Source organism: Chinchilla lanigera, unplaced genomic scaffold (genome assembly GCF_000276665.1).
Source record: "Chinchilla lanigera isolate Chin_1 unplaced genomic scaffold, ChiLan1.0 scaffold00034, whole genome shotgun sequence".
Taxonomy (NCBI): Eukaryota; Metazoa; Chordata; class Mammalia; order Rodentia; family Chinchillidae; genus Chinchilla; species Chinchilla lanigera.
In genome coordinates, this window is record NW_004955435.1 from 11,344,343 (window position 1) to 11,366,730 (window position 22,388).

At 36.5% G+C, this 22,388-nt stretch overlaps 1 protein-coding gene across 1 annotated transcript in view; it reads right to left on the reverse strand.

Moving 5' to 3' along the window:
- The window catches only part of Vav3 (vav 3 guanine nucleotide exchange factor), a 272,134-nt gene that overhangs the window by 17,433 nt on the left and 232,313 nt on the right, over positions 1–22,388 (reverse strand). Inside the window, exons 20-24 of the mRNA XM_013516527.1 lie at positions 19,620–19,685; positions 13,877–13,911; positions 8,333–8,449; positions 7,689–7,776; positions 1,672–1,801 (exon numbers count right to left, since the gene is read on the reverse strand). Of these exons, the coding sequence (XP_013371981.1) occupies positions 1,672–1,801; positions 7,689–7,776; positions 8,333–8,449; positions 13,877–13,911; positions 19,620–19,685 (436 nt within the window). The remainder of the gene's footprint in view (positions 1–1,671; positions 1,802–7,688; positions 7,777–8,332; positions 8,450–13,876; positions 13,912–19,619; positions 19,686–22,388) is intronic.

A 22,388-nucleotide genomic window follows, 5' to 3' on the forward strand; every position in this document is an offset into this window, starting at 1 on the left:
ACTTTGCCTGTAGCTAAGATGGATATTCATCATCATTCTATCGGCCATGCTTAGAAAAAAGGAACCCCATTCCTAGTTGCTAAAAAAGTTTGAGAATTAAATACTTAACGAAACACTAGAGACAAAATTTTATGTTAGGCAACTTCATTTATTACTGGGCAACATCATCTGAACTTTTACACATCCCAAGCACCAAAGAAGCACCTAGGCATAAACCAGGCAGTGAAATGCATGTGAGGGTTAAAAAAGCTTTCCTATGTAATACAGGATATCCACCCTTTCTCTTTCCCCTACATGCTCTGGAACAAATCAAACACCTCAAACAGAGCTTGGTGGAGCTGACCTCCTTGGAAACTTGTCCTGCTGCTGGGAAGCCAGAGAAAATACAGTTGAAAATTACAGGTTTCATGCAGTGGGGAGAAGTCATAACTTAGGTAGACTTTTAAGAAATTGGTAGGAAAACTGTTTTGTAAGAAAAGCTTTCATTTTTTGAATGAGTAAGAATTATAGCCTACTTAAGACTCTCTGATAATTAGGTAATTTTAGGCTAAAACACGTAACATTTTAAGTGTTTAAAATTTGAATATAAAGTATGTTCTTCCTACTTGCACTGCATAGGCTTGGGCATACGTCACCGATCACTGCAAAAGCAGCTATTAAGCTATTGAAGTCTTCAAAAACCACCTGTCATTTGATGTGACAAATAATGTGCACATTTTCTTATATTTGCATGTATAAGATTTTACTAATGTTGTTGGAACCCTGAGCATTACCTGTTTCCCTTTTAGCGTTTGCTTTCAGGAAAAAAATAAAGTTCAAGTTATATTCAACTGATGCAAATTCTTTTTTTCAAATACCTCTAGATCTTCCAATTTTGCTTAGGCTAAAGATTCGAAGAGTAATAAAAACTAGTTTCATTTCTCCTCTAAAACAGATTTTTTTAAAAAAAGACATCAAACCATGGGAATGAAATCACACTTACTTTACACTATGTTTCCATCACAATATTCTCTCTGCATGCTCTAACCATCTCTAGGAAGAATATGTAACATTAAAAAGTGAGGAAAAATAAAAATTTTGACTTGGATTCACACTCAAAGGATGATGTGAATTTCCTTGCATGCTAATTTTTTTGTGATTAGTTCCGGCCCATGTTTATTTTGAAAGAACATGGCTATGGTATGGTTTTTGAAATATTGTCATCCAAGAAAATATGTTAGTCATTTCACAGTTTTGAAAGTAGTCATTGAAATACAGTCGTAAGTAAACTTGGGGTAATAGTCTAAAAAGGAGAGTTATGAATCGGTTTTGCCTAAATACTACCATTCAAACAGTATTTTGCGGCTACAAACATTATGTATACATTTAAAAGTCTAGTAAGATAAAAGCCAGGGGAAAATATAAACTTTATATGTGAACATAATCTTTACGTTTATAATGGATATTTTAATTCAGAGATATTTTTTACTTTGGCACAAAGACCTACAACTAGACACGTTCATAAACCTGTTGGTCCCTCTGATTCTGTTTAGCTCAAGAAAAAATAATCCTTGCTCAACGCATTAGCATATTAATTGGTCATATTTCAAAGTTTGGAATAAAGATGTTTAATGCTATATTGCCTCCAACCCTTAAGTGACAGCAAATCATATTCTCAAATACAATACTCACAGCTGTTGCCTGCCCTACTACCCCTCTGTCCGGCCGAATGTTCTGGCTCCTTGTACGGAAACTGCAGAGTTGTATCTAAGGTTCTGAACCCTTCTTTAAGAGAATGATGCTTGTAGTATTCCACAAGTTCCTTCAGAAAAGAGAAGAAAAGTTTATTTTTAGTAAAGATACTTTTGTTATCACAAAATTATATATAAAGATAATGGATTTCATGCTAAATTTTCCATGGAAGAGTTAGTGAATGGTGATTTGTCCCTGATGTCTGAGTGTACCTGATACCTGCCTAGAAGCTGTCCTTGATACTTAGGACATTCACAATGTGAGTTTTCCCCTGTTCTTCACAGATACATAACATCTTGTCAGGCTTCAGTCAGATGTGGTAAATGAAAAAGAAAGGAAACAAAAACTAAACTAAACCTCAATTTCAGAGTAGTAATTATTGTTCTTATCTATGAAATGCTTGCCTTTCTAAACAAAAAATAAAAGGAACAGCTGCTCACTTAATACATAGCAATTTCTAGTTTCCTGCATTTTTTTCAACATGGCCAAAAAACAAATGTGCTACTAAATGTACTTTTCCATGGTAAACAAAAGTTAGAAAAGCACAAATGCCAACTGACATTGCCTCTGGTTTATGATGAGTGTTCGCACCCACTGTAGCTCTGGCTATCACCTGGTACTCAGTAATGTGGTTTGAATTTTACTTAGTTTGCCTTAAATATATTCAAGCCTAATAGCATAACCACTCATCATCTTTTAGACTAAAACTTCAGGAAATTTCTTCTCATGTGTTTGCCTCATAACTTCTGCACAAATATGAATCTCTCTACTATAAACTGAAATTAAAAAACAATTCATAAGGGAAAAATGCATCTTATCATGTATAAAATTTCTCATAAACGCCCAAAATGAAAATGAAAGCAAAACCATTTTAACCTAATTATTCAGTACTTCTCTTAAAGCATATTTTTAAAAATACTGTGGAAAAACAACTTATTTCTTCTAAAAAACCACACTGTCAAGTCAATTCAATACCTCCATTCAGTGGTTGTATTCAAAGTTCCCAGAACCAATCAATTGGGCCAAAAATCACCCACAAGGAGAAAAATAGAATGATTGAGGATTTATCATTTATCAACAAAGGTAGATATATTGTGGACCGCATTGTGCTGGGATTGTCAGGGGTCCCAAAGATTATGAAGATAAGGTTCCTGCTCAGTAGGAGTTCCCACCCTAGAAGGGAGAGTGAAGAAGACTTCAAAGGCACACAAGAGCCTATGGTTTGGTGTGTCCATTAGGGAGTACAAGGGAAGCTTTCAGGGCCAGAGCAGCGTGACTTAAATTGAAGAACACATAAAATTTCAACAGCCAGGAATGGTGCAGGGTTCGCTTCAGGTGGAGTAGGCAGGCTGAGAATAGTTATAAAGGTAAAAATGAAAAACCCACCTGCATAAATTAAGCAGTATGCTTTGTCTAAAGCACTGGATAAAGCAAAGAGAGATTATTTTTCAATCCCTATACCTGTAAAACGGGGACAACAAGCCATTCCACAGACCGAGCACATACGGTGCCTGACAAGAATAATCACAACCGCTACAATTATCCCAGGTGCTGAGGTCTGATTATTCTTTGTCATAACCCTTACTCGGGAACCTTATGAGACAGTCATCATCCCCATGAACGCAAAGATCTCAGGCTAAGCAGCGTGTGGGAGATCACACAGCTGATACGGCTCCAAAGTCCATGCCTTTAACTATTTGGGCTTATTAACAAAGAGTACCTGAAAAATGTAAACACACACACACAGACAAGCCAAGGGAAACGGAGTTTGCTAGTTGTCTGTGACATGCCTGGAACTTTGTTTTCTCAGATTTAAGATGCTAAGGTTTTACATACATTACATTTTTAATTTTCAGAAAATATTCCTTCCTTCCTTCCTTCCTTCCTTCCTTTCTTGGGCCTAGCTAATGGGGGTGCTTTCTGAAACAAAGGAATGCAGAATCTGACCAACTTTAAGGACAAAGAAAAAAAAAAACCACTAGACTAGATGGAAGTTTGTATTTTCAAAATAGTATCAACAATTAGAATACAGCATTTGTATTATGCTGATTTTTAATATGTAGTTTGCAAAGGCTAGGTCAGGAATTAAATGGCTCTTAGTGATCAGAATTGCTATTAATTTTTAAAAGAATGAAACTTGTAAGGTCTCTGGAAGAAAGTACATGTACATATTATGTTCTTAATGCAAATTAAATCGAAGAGTTTTTCTCTTAGTTTTGATACTTAAATTCCATAAAATTTGTTACTTTCTTTGGCAATATGAAAATAAGCCTGAAATGAATTACGTGCCAATAGCTTTAACTTTAATTTAATTTCATTAAAAGTCAAATTTTGTTATGAATTATAATTAATTAATGTTTATGTGAAGTTGGCTAGAAACTATCAAAGCACTGTTCTGCTGCAGAATCTGGTCATCATTTACTACTCCTCCAAAATTTTACAGAAGAAAAATATCATTCTTTCAAAGCCTATGGTCATGTAGCTTAGTAAACTGCAAAACACTCTTTAACACTTCGCTAAGCATGGAAGATAATTTAGTTCCACTTTTACAGTCTTAGAAGGGTATATCTTCCTACAGGTTTCTGCATAGCATTAAATAGTGCCACCATGGAGCTTTTCCAGTTCATGCCTTTATGCTTTCTGTATTTCAGTCTAATCCACCCCTGCTTTAGCAGTCATTGACCTTCAGGTACAACAAGTAAATAAGAAGACTAAACAAAAGAAATTGCTAAGCTTTCCTTATCTCACACTGACACAGCAGTGTCAACAATTCAAGTCTCTCTGAAAAATAATGAGTGAGAGCTAGTCATTCCAATTACCTAGGAAACAGGCAACGGAGATGGTTTATAAACAGCATTTGGACATGGATTGTCTGGCATACATGAAAATTAGAACAAAATTAATGCCTTGTAATCTGGATACAGAAATTCATTTAGGATTTGAATTTAATGACTAAGAAAAACAAAAATTTTGATGAACTAAGCTATTGAAACCCAAGGGAACAAAGTTCAGTTCCAAACACCTAAGGCCAATCTTCTCTTTGATAAGTTGGAGAATTTAAAATAAACTCCAGCGTTTGCTTGTGTTTTATATCCTTTCCAGATAAAAATTTAATTCCATGCCCTATTCTGATTCATAGGCAGAGAAATCTAACTTTAACATCAGTGATAGCTGGATAAAAAACGATTCTTAAGAAACAACTCAAACCTACAAACCATACTGACTGGTAATGCAAACTGTGGTATTTGATGCCAGTAATAAAGAAGGCATCTCCTAGAGGTTGTCTGATTCTGATTTTAAGGAGCGCTTGTACCTTGTAACCTTTTTGCCTTTCAAAGGGGCCCGTTACTGAAATACGAACCATCCTTCAGACAGAACCATGTTGAGGTTCTTGGTATATTTGTATTCACTAGTATCAGTGATTTTGCATAGAAAAGACTCAATAAAAATGTGTTCAATAATTAAATAGAAACAAAAATAATGATCAAGAACTGCTTCTTCATTGGTTTTAATAGTTATTTTCTAAATCTGAGAAAGGACTTTTCTGAGACCGAGGTTTCCAGCTCCTTGTCACTCTTTCATTCTCACGACTACACATATTTGCTAGTGTTTTCTAGTCTCACTGTAGTTTTGCTGTTCATCCCCCCCGTAACTCAGTGAAGTACAGGTTCTCCTACAAAACATCCCATGATATGAAGGGGGAAAGTGTGCATGCATCTGTAGCCTTTTTGGCATTTTACCTACATTTTATAAGGGGAGCTTATTTGAAGCCTGAGACAAGTACCCTTACTTCCCTCTCCAGAACATCGGTACATTAGTACACAGTAATGTGGTCTTGTACAAATGATTTGAATCAGGGTTTGATTGCTTTAGCTATAATCACAGACGTATGTACAGACAGAAACTCAAGAGTCTATGTCTGCCAGTCCAGGTCGCTGCGGTATTTCTGGCTTTCCACATCTAACCCTTGCTGCGAAAGAACTTCCTTGAGAGGAGCCAAGGTGACACACAGCTGAACTGATTGGCCCTTTCCAGTGGCTGTCCCTTTCATCCTCTGCACGCGTCTCCTCCAATGGGACTTCCTTTCGCTTACTTTCAAAGGCCAAGAGGCTGGAAGTCATCTTTGGCCCTGTGGCATTTTTTAAAGTGCCGTATTAATTATAATACTGTGGAGCAGCCTCATTACTGTCCCAGGAAGCTCTGCAGGGGAAAGCTCAGACTGGCGGGTCTTACAGAGATACGCGGAGTCCCCGAGCATGCTGTCACCACGTCCCAGCTGTGCCTGTTGTTCATTATTTGTGCCTCCACCTGCCACCTCTCTGCTAGGTTCTCATTTCATGAAGAACCTCCTCTGGCTGAGTTCTCTCTGCACAGCCCGCTTGTTCCAACGGAACATGAGTTACTTCCAGCAGGGAGAACGCCTGGATCTTGGTTTCCAATTTGACAGAGTTTACACTTTCCAGGACATGGCCATGCTGCCTTTCCTTAGCTTTTGAACTAGAAATGTTATATTTATGTCTACAGAGATTTTCTTCTTTTTCTTTCAACTGAAAATGCTTCCTTTAAAAAAAAAACAAACAGATCCTTGTCTTTACACAGTGCTCAGTTTTTAGTAAGGCATTCAAGCTGGTCTATTTTGCAAGGCTTTCTTACACTCAACTTTAAATTTCATGTTAACATCTGCAAAGTGCTTTCTGATGTTTTCTAGAAAGATGCAATGTGCATCTTTTGATTGACTTTTGTTGCTTTGTTGCTTTTTTGGTACCGGGAATTGAACCCAGGACCTTGCACTTGCCAGGCAGGCACTGCACTGCTGAGCTACATCCCTGGCCCTTGGTTGATGCTTAGTCAATGAGTGGTCCTTTCCAGGATTATTCAAGGGACTTAGCAGCTGCAAATACATCTTATGTCTTATATCCAAATTCCTTTATTATCTCATGAAACTACCAAACTTGAGAAACACACGAGACCACCTTTAAGAAAATATGAAATCTTTCTTATTATTAGCATATATAACATATGTGCATGGTTAGCATACAGGAGATATATGCATTATTCACGACACACAGAACATTTTTCTATGTTAATCAAACTATTAAAGTATAGCTTTTCAATATCAAGTGACAGCCACAGTTTATTCAGCTTCTTTTAAAAAAAATTTTATGTTACTAATACATGGATACAGTACATAATGTTTACATTCCTCGTGTGAACTGGGTACATTACATGCCTGAATTCCTTTATTTACCCCCTTTCCCTTCCCTCCTTCCTCTGTCCAACCACCTCTTTAAAAAATTACAGGAATTAATCAGGCGATTGCTGCTCATTTGAAGCAATCTATAAAACTATACTACTTCCACTTACATATAAAATTTCTATTAAATAGTGACTGTCGTGTGAAAAACAAGTAAACTATGTTTAATTGTCCAAGGTAATGAATAAATGCACAATTTAGAATAGCAGAAAATATAAAAGAAAACCTCTCACTCTGACTTCCTATTGCATTTTTATGAAATGAAACTAAACAAGAGAGGCATTTTATTAATGGTAGCTCTTTCTGTCATGATTTATAACACCTTCCTCTGGCCAAATGAGCAAATAAAAGCAAATGAAGAAAGAAAAAGGGCACATTAAGCATTTGCAGGGTATCATTCAAACACAAGCTAAAACCCACACAAATAACTGCAAGTTGGTATTTGAATCTGTCATGACACCAAGGCCATCAATAGTGCAGAATCTAAAATATGAAGTAAAACTTTCAGACCTAATATACAATGAAAAAATGCTTCAAACAACATAAAACTTAATCAGAGTTTTTAAAGTTAGAATTTTTTAGGATTTTATCTTTAAATAAATTTTCAGTGAGTAAAGTATCCAAGAATCTATAAAATTTAACTGGTCTTTCTAACAAGAAAAAAACAGGCCTCATAGATTGAACAAAAATAATCAATACTTACCATTAAACTTTTAAATTTTCTATTTTCTGCTATGTGAAAAAAGCCATCTCTTGTTAAAATCTTGATATGCTTTGCTTCATTATTGTACCTGTGGGCAATGAATAACTTTTGAATATAAATGTGTTTTTAATCAGTAGAAATCAATATTTACCAGAGGGCATGCCCCAATAACATTATCGGAATTAATTTTGAAGACAAAATATATATCTATGCCAATACAATGGCGTCGGCTAATTAACAAAATATATTTTCTAGATTGGTGGAAATACAACTAATATTTGAATTGAGATGGAGTTTGGATTTGACTAATTGTTATGCTTAATTTACTTAGTTCAGTTTGAGAAAGCAAAAAGAATAAGACAGTCTAGTAATTTATACTCTTAGAATTTACTAGAAATGTACACACATCAAGTCAACAAAATATAACGTTATGAAAGAAATCTAATATGCCAATTAGCAGCATATAACACATACTACTGTTTTGTAACAGATATTTGCCAGTATTAATGAACTGTCTGGGTAGATGCATCATTTCTGCTGCAATTAGAACCTCGGTTTGCAACTTCAGGGTTATGCACATCAGATGGTCTGTGTCATTATGAAAACAGGAAATCTATTTCTGTAAAAGTACTTGTCCTACTTACTTAATGCTAATTGCATATTCTCCTGACTCTTTGGTCCTGTGCCTCACAAGGTAAGTACTATTTACCCTGTTAATAAGTTCGGTCTCTGCCTGTAATCTTTCCATTGCTCCAGCATACCTGTAAGAAACAATAACACAGAAAATTTCAATAATATACTTGAAAGACAAGAGAGGCTGGTATGTGTCTGTCAAGATTTTAATTTAGTGGGAGATCTCGGCTGTTTTTACTAATTGCATTTCTTTAAAAATTCAGATAAAAAGTCTTTTAATATGTCCAAACACAAAAGTTTCATAAAGCTCACAGCAAAGTGAACAATGCCTACTATATAATAAGTGGTTAGTAAATATTTACCAAGCACATAAAGGGGACAAAGAGAAGGGTCAGGAGTTGTTGAATCAGAAAGACAGTTGTTGAGAGTTTAGGGACAATAAGGGAAAAGACTTAGGGAGGGACTACTCTAAGACACACACACACACACACACACACACACACTTCCCCTTTTTATGCATATTGTGAAATCTCCTTTGAGCATCTTTTTAAAAATCTAGTAACAATTGAAATTATTTGAAAATAATTATTCCTTGGGTATAATATTAATTATTACAGTCTATAATTTTGCTAACCAATTTTCTTAACAAATTAGTAGTAGCGAATATAACATTTTTAAAAAGCAGGTTTTTTTCCCCAAAACCAGAATTCAGTTCTCCTAGATTATGAGGGCCTTAAGCATACACAAATGCCATACAACGACTGTCATAATTAAGGGTCCAAATTCACCCTGAAATTATTTTGAATGACCACTCACATCAAATATAGGCATAACATTACTGGCAAAATATATCATAGTATTTGGGCGGCGGATGTTAAAGGAAAAAAGATTTATCTGGATTGGCTATCTTTTGAAGCCACGCATGGTTTAATATTCCAGAAAATTCTCTGACTCATGTATACAAATATGTAACTCAGTGTAAATGCCTGCCGATAATCTATACTATTTATTTTAAAAGCACACCTAGGCATTAATTGGAAGTTTGCTGCGGGACGGCCTGGTAGGGTTCCATCAAGTATAAAAGAGCAGCTAAGGGCATTTCATGCTGATGGTACTCTGGACTAAAAGAGCAGCTATAAAAACCCATGCACCATTAGGGTCTAGTACGATCCATCCATGCTTACCTCTACAACTTAACCTTCTACAACACCCTTCAATGCTAGTCTTTCGCTTCTTTCAAATTCAGAAATTCATTAAGCTCTTTTTCCTTCCAGCGCTGAGGACTGAACCCAGGACGTCAAGCATGCCTCGCAAGGACTCTGCCACTGAGCTACATCCCCAGCCCCAAAAGCTCCTCTGCTCATACTGTCTCCTCACAGATTGCAGTTTCGTCTGGAAACACATCCTCTATTAATGCAGTTCCTTCTCACCACTCAAGTTTAGACAGGCTTCTTGACCACCCCATCTAAAGAAAGTTGTTCTTCCTTTTGTACCTTCCACCCCATTATTCTCTTTACAGCAACCCTACTGTCACAGTTAGTACAAAGTATATTTGTCAAAGTAATACAAGACTATAGTTTAAAAAGGAAAGCCATGGGGCTGGGGATTTAGCTCAGCGGCACAGCGCCTGCCTGGCAAGCGCAAGGTCGTGAGTTTAATTCCCGGTACCGGAAGAAAAACCAAAAAAAAAAAGGAAAGCCATACTGTAATACTTGTAATAAAAAGATAAACGTTTCACCATACCAGCGTCCTAGTCCAAGCCTCCCTCCAAATATTTTGCTTATTTTTATCAATACTTGCACATCATACTATAATTTCTTAATTTCTCAACTCCAGCCATATGGAAATAAAATCATTTTTCTCCTGACACTTCTGCTCACTCCTTCGCTACTCTTCATTCTCGTCTTTCAAAGCCCTCACAAATCCAAACCACTAGCTGGCCCAATTTTAGCAACTTAGCACATTACGAAAACGTCTACCTCCTAAAAATAATAGCTTAGATTTTTGTTTGCTCGGGCTCTTTTGTTCTGGCACAGCACGAGTTCTTTCCAAATAATCTCCCCAACAACACACCTCTCAACATCACACACTTTACCTGTTAATGTCTTACACAGCACCCGCTTCTCACAAGCCTTCCGTCTCTTAGTCTAATCGACCCTGCCTGCCCTCTGATCCCGCTGAGCTACTTGAGATTTCCTTCTGCTCGCCTTTCCTGTACTGGGCAGCTTCCTCTTTCTTAGGTCGTTAGCAGGTTTTTTTGGTTTGCTGTACATGGATGCATGAGATGTAATATTCTAAAGTCCACTTACGAAAACATTTTATTTTAGCTCACACTCAACTCACAGTACAGCTGGGTATAGAATTCTCAGTGAGAAATTGTTCTGTCTCAGTGTTAAGGCATCCCCTTCTAATTTCCATCCAAAGTCTTTCATATTTCTGACTATTTAGATGTGACCTGGTTTGTACCTCCTTGAGAGCCTCCAGAGTTTTTCTATATTCTCTGTATTGCAAAATTCCATGATAAAGCACTTTCTTATACTGTGTTGGGTTTCCAGAAGCATTTCCAATTCCAAAACACAAGTCCTTCAGTGCTGAGAAAAAAAAAATTTTGTACTATTTCTTTAATTGTTGCCCTCACTTTTCTTTTTCCAAAGTTTCTACTAGTCAAATGTGTGCTTCCCAGATCAATAATCTACTTTTCATGTATTTTCTCTCAATATTATCTATATCTTTCATTTTAAAAAACACATCATTTTTCAACTTTTGTATGATCCTTAATATATAAGAGCTCATTCTAATTCTGATTATTCCTTTTATAAAACATCCAACTCACTTACAACGTGATATCTTCTCTTAACTTTGTACATAAAAGGAATTTTTTTAAAATCTGCTTACTTTAAAGTATATTTTCAAGTTTCTTTTTTATTCATTTGCTTTATTATGTATTTCAAGGCTTTCCTCAAGCATCAAGCTACCTTTGTTATTGGTTCATATTTAAGAAGGAGGCTTCTGAATAATTACTAGAAGCTCCGTGTGTGGGTACAAAGGCAGGCCTCTGGGTGGGAGCCTGATCATTTGGCAAGAATCTGATCACAGGGCTGGACAACATGCAAATGTGAAGGTTTTAGCTGTTGCTAGTTTTTCCTTCTGAACTTACACAGTTTATTTATATAAAAGTTCTCCAACCTCCTGTCTGGATACAGGGAAAGGTGCTACACGTAAGCGAGGCTATCACAGAGCTGGGAGCGAGCCATACAGAGGGACTGGGGAGCACGGCCTTTCTGTTTGCAGCTCTTCCTCAGCCCCGCCCCTGTGTTCAGCATGGCATTTCCCCGTCCTCCAAAACCCTAACCCGGGTGCTCCTGTTTCCTCATATACCTTCTACCTCCAGGGTCACCTGCAAGGTACAAAACAGCAAGTTGCTGACTTCCTGGAGAACGGAATGGGGGCCTTGGCGTGGATTTCTATTCTACATGCGGATTTCCAAATAGTTCCTCAGTTTGGAAATAGTTCCCTGTCTTTTGAAATCCTAAAACATAGATTATTAAAGACAATCACCTTGATTTTACTTTTTATTTTATGGCCTATATAAAAACAAAATTTATTTCATGTGAAGGACCTCCTTTTAAGTAAGGAAATAATAAACAGAAATATAATTGGAGATATGTATTTGAGGACAGACATGCCATTAGTTAGTGTAATTTTCTTTAAACAGTTTAGTCTACCTAAAATTGGTAGTTCTGTTTTCTGGTGTAGCTGATCATTTTGTTCCCTAGAAGAAGGCCTTTCACATGAAACTGGCTGCTTAGTTTGAATAAACTGTCCAGGTTAGTCAAAGGAGAAGAAAAAGTACTTTAAAATTCCTCCAGGAAATATCTTTATTACTTCCTATTTTTAAAGCTTCTCCTTTGCCCAAACATCTTGATTTTTTTACCATTATGAAAAATACTATTCTAACTGGTCATATTTTCCATAGTATTTCCCACATGGGCAAAGGTATCTCTTAAAACAAAGGGTACAAAATCTATCCTCTTTTGCCCTGACTGGCTCCGAGGTACCTGATGAGCTTATTTCACAAACCCATGTAGTTTGCGGCATCAGTATTCATCACTAAAATCAAGACTCTTGTAACAATAAAGGAGGAAAGAAAAGGAACCCAATCATTATACATTCATGATTTTTATCAGCTCCTGTTATTTTTTAGTTTGACTGTCCATGCTATTGGCTCGAGCATCCAAATTTAATTCCTGTCAAGACTATAGTTTTAAATTCCACAGAAACTAGGACCTCAGAATGGTCTTATGGCAGGTAAAAAATGTAGCAGGGATGCCCTTTGCTATCACAAACCTGTTACAATTTTTTGAGCAAACTCAGTGCTAAGGCCCAGAGTGATATAGCAGAGAGGGTAGGTGAAGACTATGAAGGCAGATGTGACTACAGAGAGAAAGCAAGCAGGTCGGGCCTATGAGCAAAAAAATGCCACAGGCAACTGATTCCTATCCATTGAAAAGTTAGCCTGGTGCTGCGCATATTTTGATTACAGAACAGAAAATAATCAAATTATTTTAAAGATATCAGGCAACTCCAGTGTTACCTACACTTGAAAACTGAATTACAGTATATACTCTCAGGATACCTCATTGGTATTTGTATCCTCATCCTTGCTTTGTCTGTACAGGTTTAAATATCAGGAAAAAAAACACAGACATTTTAAGAGGAATCAAATACAAATTCAGGGAAACAAATATGAGTAATAGGCCAAGTTTTGTGATTTGGGGGTCAGTACAGCAAAGTGCAGATGGTATAATATGGAATCCTGGCCACCACTCACAAACTGCATGGCTTTAACCTTTCTTTCCTCATCTGTAATAATAATAGTGTACTCCAACAATCTTCCTTACGCAAATGGGGAAACAAAGCAAAACTTGTAATACACGAAACACATCCTAAATAATCAATGTGTATTAGTTATTCTGATATGATGATAGCTACAACTCTTCTGCATCCTAAGTATAATTTTTACAGTTGAAGATATCTAAAAAACAATAATCACCCTCTGCTCACATTTTTGATTCTGTTAATTATACTGCCTCCAGGGGAAAGTACGCTCCACCTTGACCCATAACAGACACGGATGTATTGCAGTGCTTCTATATTACAAGTTGTAAATTTCAGTTTTAGAACCTGCTATCCTCATGAGCTAATTCTTTGTTCCAAATAATGGAATCGTTCATTATTGTGTTTCTGCTTAATGAAATTTACCTTTCTCTATACACGATACATATTTGCCTATGTTCCTTTTCTTTCTGGGGCTGTTACATAAACGTGTAGTTTACAATCAAGTGCACTCAAATGCACTAACACGCACCCACACACCACTCGCTGATAAAGACACAGAAAGGTCAGCAATATATGGATTCATTATGGTATTTTGTTACATCCGAAAATACCTTTAGCCAGGACAAATGGAAATGGAACATGGTTTACTACTAAGGCGTCCTCGAGCTGAGGGTATGGTATTTCAACTTAGCTACATAAACATTTTTAATACTTACCAGGGTTGGCAAGAATAATCTACTGGTTTGGGTACCTAAAATATAAAAAGGCAAAAATAGATTAAGTTTACTTAAGGGAAGCTTTTAGCAATCAATCATTAATTCAGTTCAGCTGACTCAGCTCTATAAAACCCTTAAGTAGCACAGTCCTGGAACTATCCATTGGCAACTTTATACAGAATGAATCATAGTATATGTCAGATAAGTAGAAAATAATTCATTTCTCTTCAATTCATTCTTTCATTCATTTTACCGCCACTGTACCTCCAAGGGAGGAGGTAGCAGGAAAATACAAACTAGAAACTTTAAATATTTATTATTAAGGCCATTTAATCCTATCATAAAAAATTAAAATGAAAATATTATTAAGGAAACCAAAGAGCACTTCCCTCTCCCAAGGCATTGGGAAAATATGCAAAACAAATACTCTGCATTGGGTGTAGACTGAATCATGTAACACAAATTCTAAATTCTGTTTCTTAAAGTCTCCCAACTGGAAAACATTTTCTTCAGGAAAATAACATGGAAAATATCCATTTTCCCTTTTCTCAAATAGAGCTTTGCACAAGGGAAAAATGCTGCATTTTCTAAGCATATAAAGAAAGAAAATTTCTTCTAGGTGCTAATGGCAACTAGAAAAAGAACAAAGCCCCAAAAAGGTACACTAGTATTCATAAAATAACAAAATATATACTAGAGAGGGAGACAATTTATAAGTTCCCAAGAAAAGATGGAGTATATATTTTCTTGTGTTAAGAAATTTTCCATGAGTCATGTAAGTCTCTTATGTATACATTCCACAGTATTCCTGAACCTTTTAAATTGGTTGATTAAAAATTCTATTACCTTTACTTTTAATATAGGTCATAGCATTTCAGAGATTTGCTCAATATGTCTCTAGATATGCTAGTTTTCATAACAGATTAATATAATTTTGTTCTTCCAGAGTTTCATATATTGAAAAATACTGTTCTGTTCAGAACATTCCTATAGCTATTAATATTTAAATAATTTTAATCTTCTGAGTTATATTTTTAATAGCAATACTTTATAAAATCATGATACATAACAATTATTGAAGGTAAAATATTCATTAGAATTCTGCAAATTTTTCATATATTTTACTTTTACAAATAAAAATTGATCTTCAGTGTTTTCCCTTTTGATATGATATATATAGTTTCTGAAATGAGAAAGAAAAGTAATCTTTCTTCTTTGCCTTGCTTCTAACATTCCCTGGAGAGACAGAAAGAGAGAGAGAGAGACAGGTACACGCAGAGACAGAGGCACACAGAGAGATACAGAGCAAGACAGAGACAGAGATAATGACACAGACACAGACAGACACACAGAAAGACTTTAACACAGTTTTGCACTGTGCATTCCTTCGACGGCTAGAGATCCAGCAAGTTGAAGAACGACATCCAATTCTACGGCAGAAGAGAGAAACTGAGGCTGTCCCAGCCTGAGGAGTTCTACTGGGGCTTTTCCTCTCTTCGGTGAGTATACTCTGACATGTGAAGAACCAGGACCACCTTCTCATCTGCGATCCCCATAAGCAGACTCAGGTCCTTTTCTCTTCTGTCATGGGCCCTCTCCGTTTGTCTTCTGTGTACTTCGGGTCCTTGTCTTGATAGCTGCACTATATTTAAGACTATAGATACTTTCCTTCTGGATACTCTCATCACTGAGTGTATAATTACTATTATTCCCTAGTGCCATTTTCTGATGTCTCCACAGACAGTTTGTGTCATTAAATTATTGCTACAGACAGACAGTGTTTTAAAAATGCCTTATTGGATATATAGCTCACATATGTTATTCCTGAGTACACCACATAAAGTTAGGTGGGACAGTTAGAAATGGTCTTTCTCTGTTTTGCTAGAAGGGCCATTATTCAGGAGATTTTAAACTGAGAGCAATTTTCTTCTCTTAAACCATTCAACATATTCTTATTCTTTCAAATATTACAATTTCATGTTTCAGAATGTCTATTTGGTTCTTTTTTTATAGTTCCTATTTCTCTGCTAAGGCTTCTTGTTACTTATTATGAACACATTTTCCTTACAGTTATAATAGTTGCCTTCTAAAATCCTTTCCTGCTAATTCCATCAGGTGGGTCATTTCAAGGTGGGACTCCATCAATTTTTCTTTTCAGTATGACTCATGTTTTCCTATTTCCTTGCACAATGAGTAATTCTGGATTGTAGCTGGAATAATTTGTATGATACACTGTTAACTCAAATCAAAATTCTGGATTCTATCCTACTACAAAGAATGTGGTTTTTCTGAAAGCAGGGATTTAACCTGGGTGAACTTTAACTTCGGAGTCGACACCTCTTGGGCTAAGTGACTGATGAATTCTCAGCTTAGTTCTTTCAGTGCAGGCTGAGCAGTTTAGACTTTCACCATTTACCAGAAGCTTAGGGCAAGTTTATATACAGAATTTGAGGTTCATCTCTCATTCTTTCCTTCCTAAGATTTCCTGTCTTCTTTTCCAGCCGCTGTGCTTGCTTCAGACTCCACATTTTGGTTCTTCAATGCACAAATATCATGTGGTTTCTATAAGAATTTCATCCTTTCAGAATGCTACACCCTAATACTACCCTGCCCTCAAGTTAGCCATGAAACCAGGAAAGTCACTTAATAAACGCCCTGTCACAACTGGCAACTCTTGTTAGCCAGCACCTTCACAGACACTTTCATTTTTATCTGGTGTCCAAAGCTTATAGCTGTTACTTGTGGAAGGACTGGTATAATAGGAGCTAACTAACACTTTCCAGAAGTAAATACTTGTTGCTTCTATTATTGCTGCTTTTACTTATGTATCTGATCATCAGCTGTTGATAGGCACTCTTTTACTCTTAGGTTGGTTTTCATATTTTGTCTTTAATGTCTTGAAGTTTCATTAAAATGTGTCAAGATGTTGGTTAATTTTAATATACTTTTTGATTCTTAATATTAATTTTATCACAGATTCTGGAAAGAAATCAGTCATTACTCATTTCACTATTGCTTCAGCACAATTATCTCTGATCTCTCCTTCTATTAAATGTGTTTGAATCCTATTATTCACTCTCTGTTACATTTTCCATTTCTTAATCTCTTTGAACTGTTGTCTGGGAAATTTCTTTATATATTTCTTCTAACTTTCTTTACAACTGCATTTCATGCAGCATATAACGAGGCCATTAAGACCTTGAATTCAATTACAACATCTGCAATATGCTGATTTGAATAGTGTCCTCGCTCCTCTTAGATACTTAATCCCTTATTATCTCTTCAATCACCTTAAATATAAAACGTTGAATTTGGTATCAGGTAATTCCAATATCCACTGTTCTATAAGGCAGAGGTCCAATCTATTTTTTATTATTCCTGTTGACCGTACCTTACAATGGTCTATTTTCTCAGGAATTTAATGATTGCAAATGGTGAATTTGTTTGCTGAGACTTTAGCTGTAGAAGTTCTTTGAGCACTATGTATAAAGAGGGTCCAAGCCAGGGGGAGCTTTTATTTTCATTGGGCCCCATATAGAATAATTTAAAACTATATTTCTAGCTTACAATATTAGATCACGGAGCTAGGAGAAATTCCAGGTTGACATTTGGAAAGATTTTTGGATTTAAGTTAATAATTCTCAGGGTAATGTGTTTTTATTTTTTCCCTGCCCGATCCAGAGCCAAGACAAGAGTAGGCGGTATGTTTTTCCATGAGATTCTTTTCCCTCTGAGGGCTCCTAGATTCAAAAAGATAACCCAGTCTGTATTACGCTATAGCTCCAGGCTTTGCGTCCAGTCAGGAAATTTCCCAAAACACACGTCTCATTTTTGTGTTTCTAGTGTTTTCACCAGCTCCAGGTTCTGACCTGTGCATAGAACAGTGTTTGAGACCAGCATGGCATATGCAGGCAAATAATTCTTAAGCTCATAATTAAACGTGCGGCACTACTCCTGGACCTCTGATAACAATACATTCCAGGGTCGAAACAATAGCACTTTCCAAACTTTCTCTACTTATTCTCCTTTCTCTTCCTCTTTCTGCTTATCTTCACTCAACTCGTCCTACAACCAGCAAACATACAATTTCATCAGCTACATCATAAAATTTTAATAGCTATTTATTAACTTTGAGCTATAAAATGACTGTATTTATTTGATTACTTTGCCCATAATTCCACATTACTCTACAACTGCTTAACATTTAAAATTTCTATCTTTCTAGTCACTTAGTGGGTCCACCAAGTACCATCCTACAGGATTCATAAACTTGTTTTATTAGCATCCAACACTACACAGAGCTAGAGATTTGTCTTCTCACTCCTTTGTTCACTCATTCAACAGTAACTTTTAAGTTCCTACTTTATGCCAGACTCTCTCTAAAATAAAACTTCAAGTGCTCATTTTGTGCCGTAGTCAAGAGGCCATAAAGAGATAATAACATTCGGGATATGAAATGCTTAATAGTCTTGATTTCACGCCTTTAGGCTCCCAAACATCTTAATGTTATAATGCATAATCTCTTGCTACATGCCTATATGTAAACATCACTGCTTTACAGAAAGGAAGCCTGAATCTCATTCATGCAAATGACAGATAACTAGCCAAACAATCATTTTTGCTTATCTAATTAAATAAGGGTAGTATCATGCTTCAACTTCTTAAAAATTATGGGATTATTCAAGACCAAAGAAGTGACATTAGAACACAAAACCAACAGAATAGCAAATCTTTTTAAAATTTCTTCTGCTTTTGAAAATAAGAAAGCTTGAAGGCAGTAAAATATCTTTTTTTTTTTTTTTTTTTTTTTGGTTTTTCTCAGGTACCAGGAACCGAACTCACGACCTTGCGCTTGCCAGGCAGGCGCTTTGCCGCTGAGCTAAATCCCCAGCCCCTGGCAGTAAAATATCTTAGAGGTTACATGGAAATCAAAGGTAGGAAACATTCACATTTTTAATATTAAAAAAGAACATTCATTTTAGAAATATAGAAACTACTGAAAATTAGCAGAAAGATAAGAATTTTGAGAGTTTTTTTTCAAGCAATCAACTCCACCATATTAGTAAAAGTTTTTATTTGCTTTGGACTTAGAAAATTTAAAAAGGTTTTTTGAAAAATCTACCTCCAATCTAAAATAGTAATGCTAAAATTATGACAACAAAAATTTATCAGTATCATGAAACACCAGAAAGCATAGTTAATGTTACACTCACCTATCTTATTTGAGTAAACATTAATTCATTTTCCTTCTATTTGTTTGTTGTTATTGGGAAATTTCATTCTGGTATTAAATAAAAAACAGGCACACTAAAACATAGTAAATTTAAAGATTTGACAGAAGAATTTGAGGACTTTCCACTTCCTAGAATGCTTTCCAAGATAGCAGATGAAGTCTATTGGAGTATTATTAATGTAACCTAAATGACTGAATAAATTAGACCCTCCCACTCTTACCTCAGTGAGAAAAGGGATACTTAAATAATATATCTTTGACTTAATTCTTCTAAAATTTTTTTGACAACTTAATTTTATAAATTCTATTAAATTTTCTCCTTGCATATACTTACTTAATATTTTAAAATATTTTTTGATCATGGAATCTTAATAATGTTGAAAATAATATGACCCTTCTAGAAAACTTTAATATTAAAGAGTGACCTGGCAGTGTCTTTTGTACATTCTCGCAAAATTAATGACAGCATCAGAAGGAAAAGAAAGTGAGAAAAAAAATAATAATACTTACACATGGGGAAGGCTTAACAGCATCACTTGGGAAAAATCCAACCTCTCCTGATGCTAAATTTCTACCCTAAGTTAGAAAAGAAATTCCAAGGTTAAGGACAAAATGATAATTTGAAAACACTGATTATTTACTCTGTTACCTAAGATTCTTAGAATCACTTGTTTATCCAGTTCTAAGCATTATCTTACTGCGGCTTAAGAAAGAAAGCAAAAACAGGGATGCTTTTATTAACTTTTATTTTTAAATTTTTTTTGTATTTTTGAGACAAGTTCTTGCTATGCAGTACAGGCTGGCCTTGAGCTCACTTTGTAGCCCAGGCTGGCCTCAAACTCACAACGATCCTCCTGCCTCAGCCTCCGGAGTACTGGGATTATAGGCATGTGCCACCACACCCAGCTGCTTTTATTAAATTTTAAACTTTACAATGGTGTCAGGTAATGGCTATAGAATAATTAAAATTTATTTTTAAATGTACCCTTTAATTTTGTTACCTTTCTCTCAGTCCTACATATAGATGGCATCTAACTATGGCCACCACTTACTGAAACACTGCTGCATGCCAGACATTGAGGTTTTCACTTAGCCCACACAATGATCCTTCACAGCAGGCCCAATTACGAGCCCTATTTTATAGAAGAGGAAAATGAGAAACAGAGAAGGTAAAGCATTTACCCACAGTCACAGAGCTGACAAATGCCAGAACCAGAATTCAAGCTCCCATTTGCAGCTTGAGAGCTCTGCGCTGCCTCTGTACAAGATTCATAAAGGAAGACAGCAAAAAATGAAGCTAAAAGGTAGCAAGAACCAGCCTGACTATGATATCTGCATTTCACCGTGGCCGATGGTGTATTTTCAAAGAATATAAATGGCACTGATATGAAAGATGGCTTAGAGCTGGGCATGGCTTTGCAGATGAGAATATATTGGGGACCAGAAAAGGAGAAACAGGTGCTCAAACATTGTTTAACTGAAGTCTGTGAGACTGCCCTGCACTTAGACATGGGAAGAGCGAGTGGGAGAGTTAAACAGTGAGAGAAGTGTCAAGGATGAGGGGAGGACATGATTCCACAGCCCATGCACGCAGACACCAGAGACTCAGATGACAGTCATACAGAGGAGAAGCTGAAGATCAGACCAACAGCACTCTTGGGAGAAAACGTAGAGACAAGAAAACCAAACTTCAAGAAATGAGTACAGCCAGAAATCAGAAAGAAAAGTGTCAGGACAGAGAACAATCAGGTGAGGGGGAGATTACAGAATAATAACTGAAAGGGTAGAATGAAGTGCACACACCTATAATCCCAGCACTTCATCCAGGTGCATCAACAGAGTGCTCTGTGGTGCGTTCCTACACACACAGCACTGAGGTCCAAGTAAGTAAGAATGATACTTGGGCTTAGTCTCACTAGCCATCCCCCTTTAAGGCACTACAATGCTACCTGAGCATAAAATATATGGGGTGGGGAGGTGGGACCTGCACAATGACTGAACTCAGAAAATAACACGTATGATTTTTCTGAAAGAAGAACAAGACCTTTGAGAATGTACTAAAAGAAGTCTATTTTGTAGAGGAAAGGCCAGAGAGATTTATAATGACTTTTCCAAATGGTATTTGAAGGTTTATCAACAAACTGGGAAACTATGGCTCTGACAAGAATGTGAACTATCAACTCCCATTCTTTATCAGAAGAACAACAGAAAGTCATTCTGCACAACGTGGAATTCAGGGGCAGCAGTGATACTTTTGTGCCGGTGCTTGATGGCCAGTGAAATACCATTTACTGTCTCAAAGCAATACTTTCACTTTGTTCTTCATCCGAATCTCAATGCACACGTCACCTCTACAGCAACTTCACAACATCAGCTCTTCTAGGAAAACTTCTCGAGCTGTAGATCCAGACTGAATTTTCTGCGTGTCCTCCCAGTGCACCCTCATAACCTGTTTGCGCTGTACAGAGCAGTAGCGCTGCGAGAGGACACGCTGTGAGCAGCCCTGCCACTGCTGGTCGGCACAGCTCTCACTAAGACAGTGAGTTCACTGAGATCAAGCACCGCGTCTCAGTCATTTCTGTATAACCCAATGTAGGACACATCACAGACACTCAAGGAATGTGTGAACTGAGGTATTTCTCAAGCTGATAATCCCATGTCACCAAGTAATATGACACTTCTTCACTGAGAAGAAAAAATATACATCATGCCTTTTACACATTCATCCATGAGAAAGCGTTATACTGCCTGTTTATATATAAATATGACTGTGTATACGGACATCCCTTGGCCTATCTGGGACATCTGATATGAGAAATGTGTGCTGGGAGTGCAACGTCACCAAACAGAGCGAAGAAGTAGAGAACACGGAGAATGAAGAGTAGGGGGCACTTTAAAGAATTAATAATGTATGACAGTGTATGACTGGCCATTTTTCTGTCTTCCTTTGTAGTAGAAGTGGCCCATAAAAGAGGCAAGAATAAATGGCCATACTTCCAAAACTGCTGTACAGATTCAATGCAATTCCCATTAAACTGCCATTAGCATACCTCACAGATCTTGAGAAAATATGCCTTAAATTCATCTGGAACCAGAAGAGACCCAGAATAGCAAAAGCAATCCTGGGCAACAAGGACAAGTCAGGTGGAATCACAATCCCTGACCTGAAATTATACTATAAAGCTATGGTCATAAAATCAACCTGGTACTGGCTAAAAAACAGGCCTGAAGATCAATGGAACAGACTGGAACAAACAGCCACAACCAAAACCACACTCA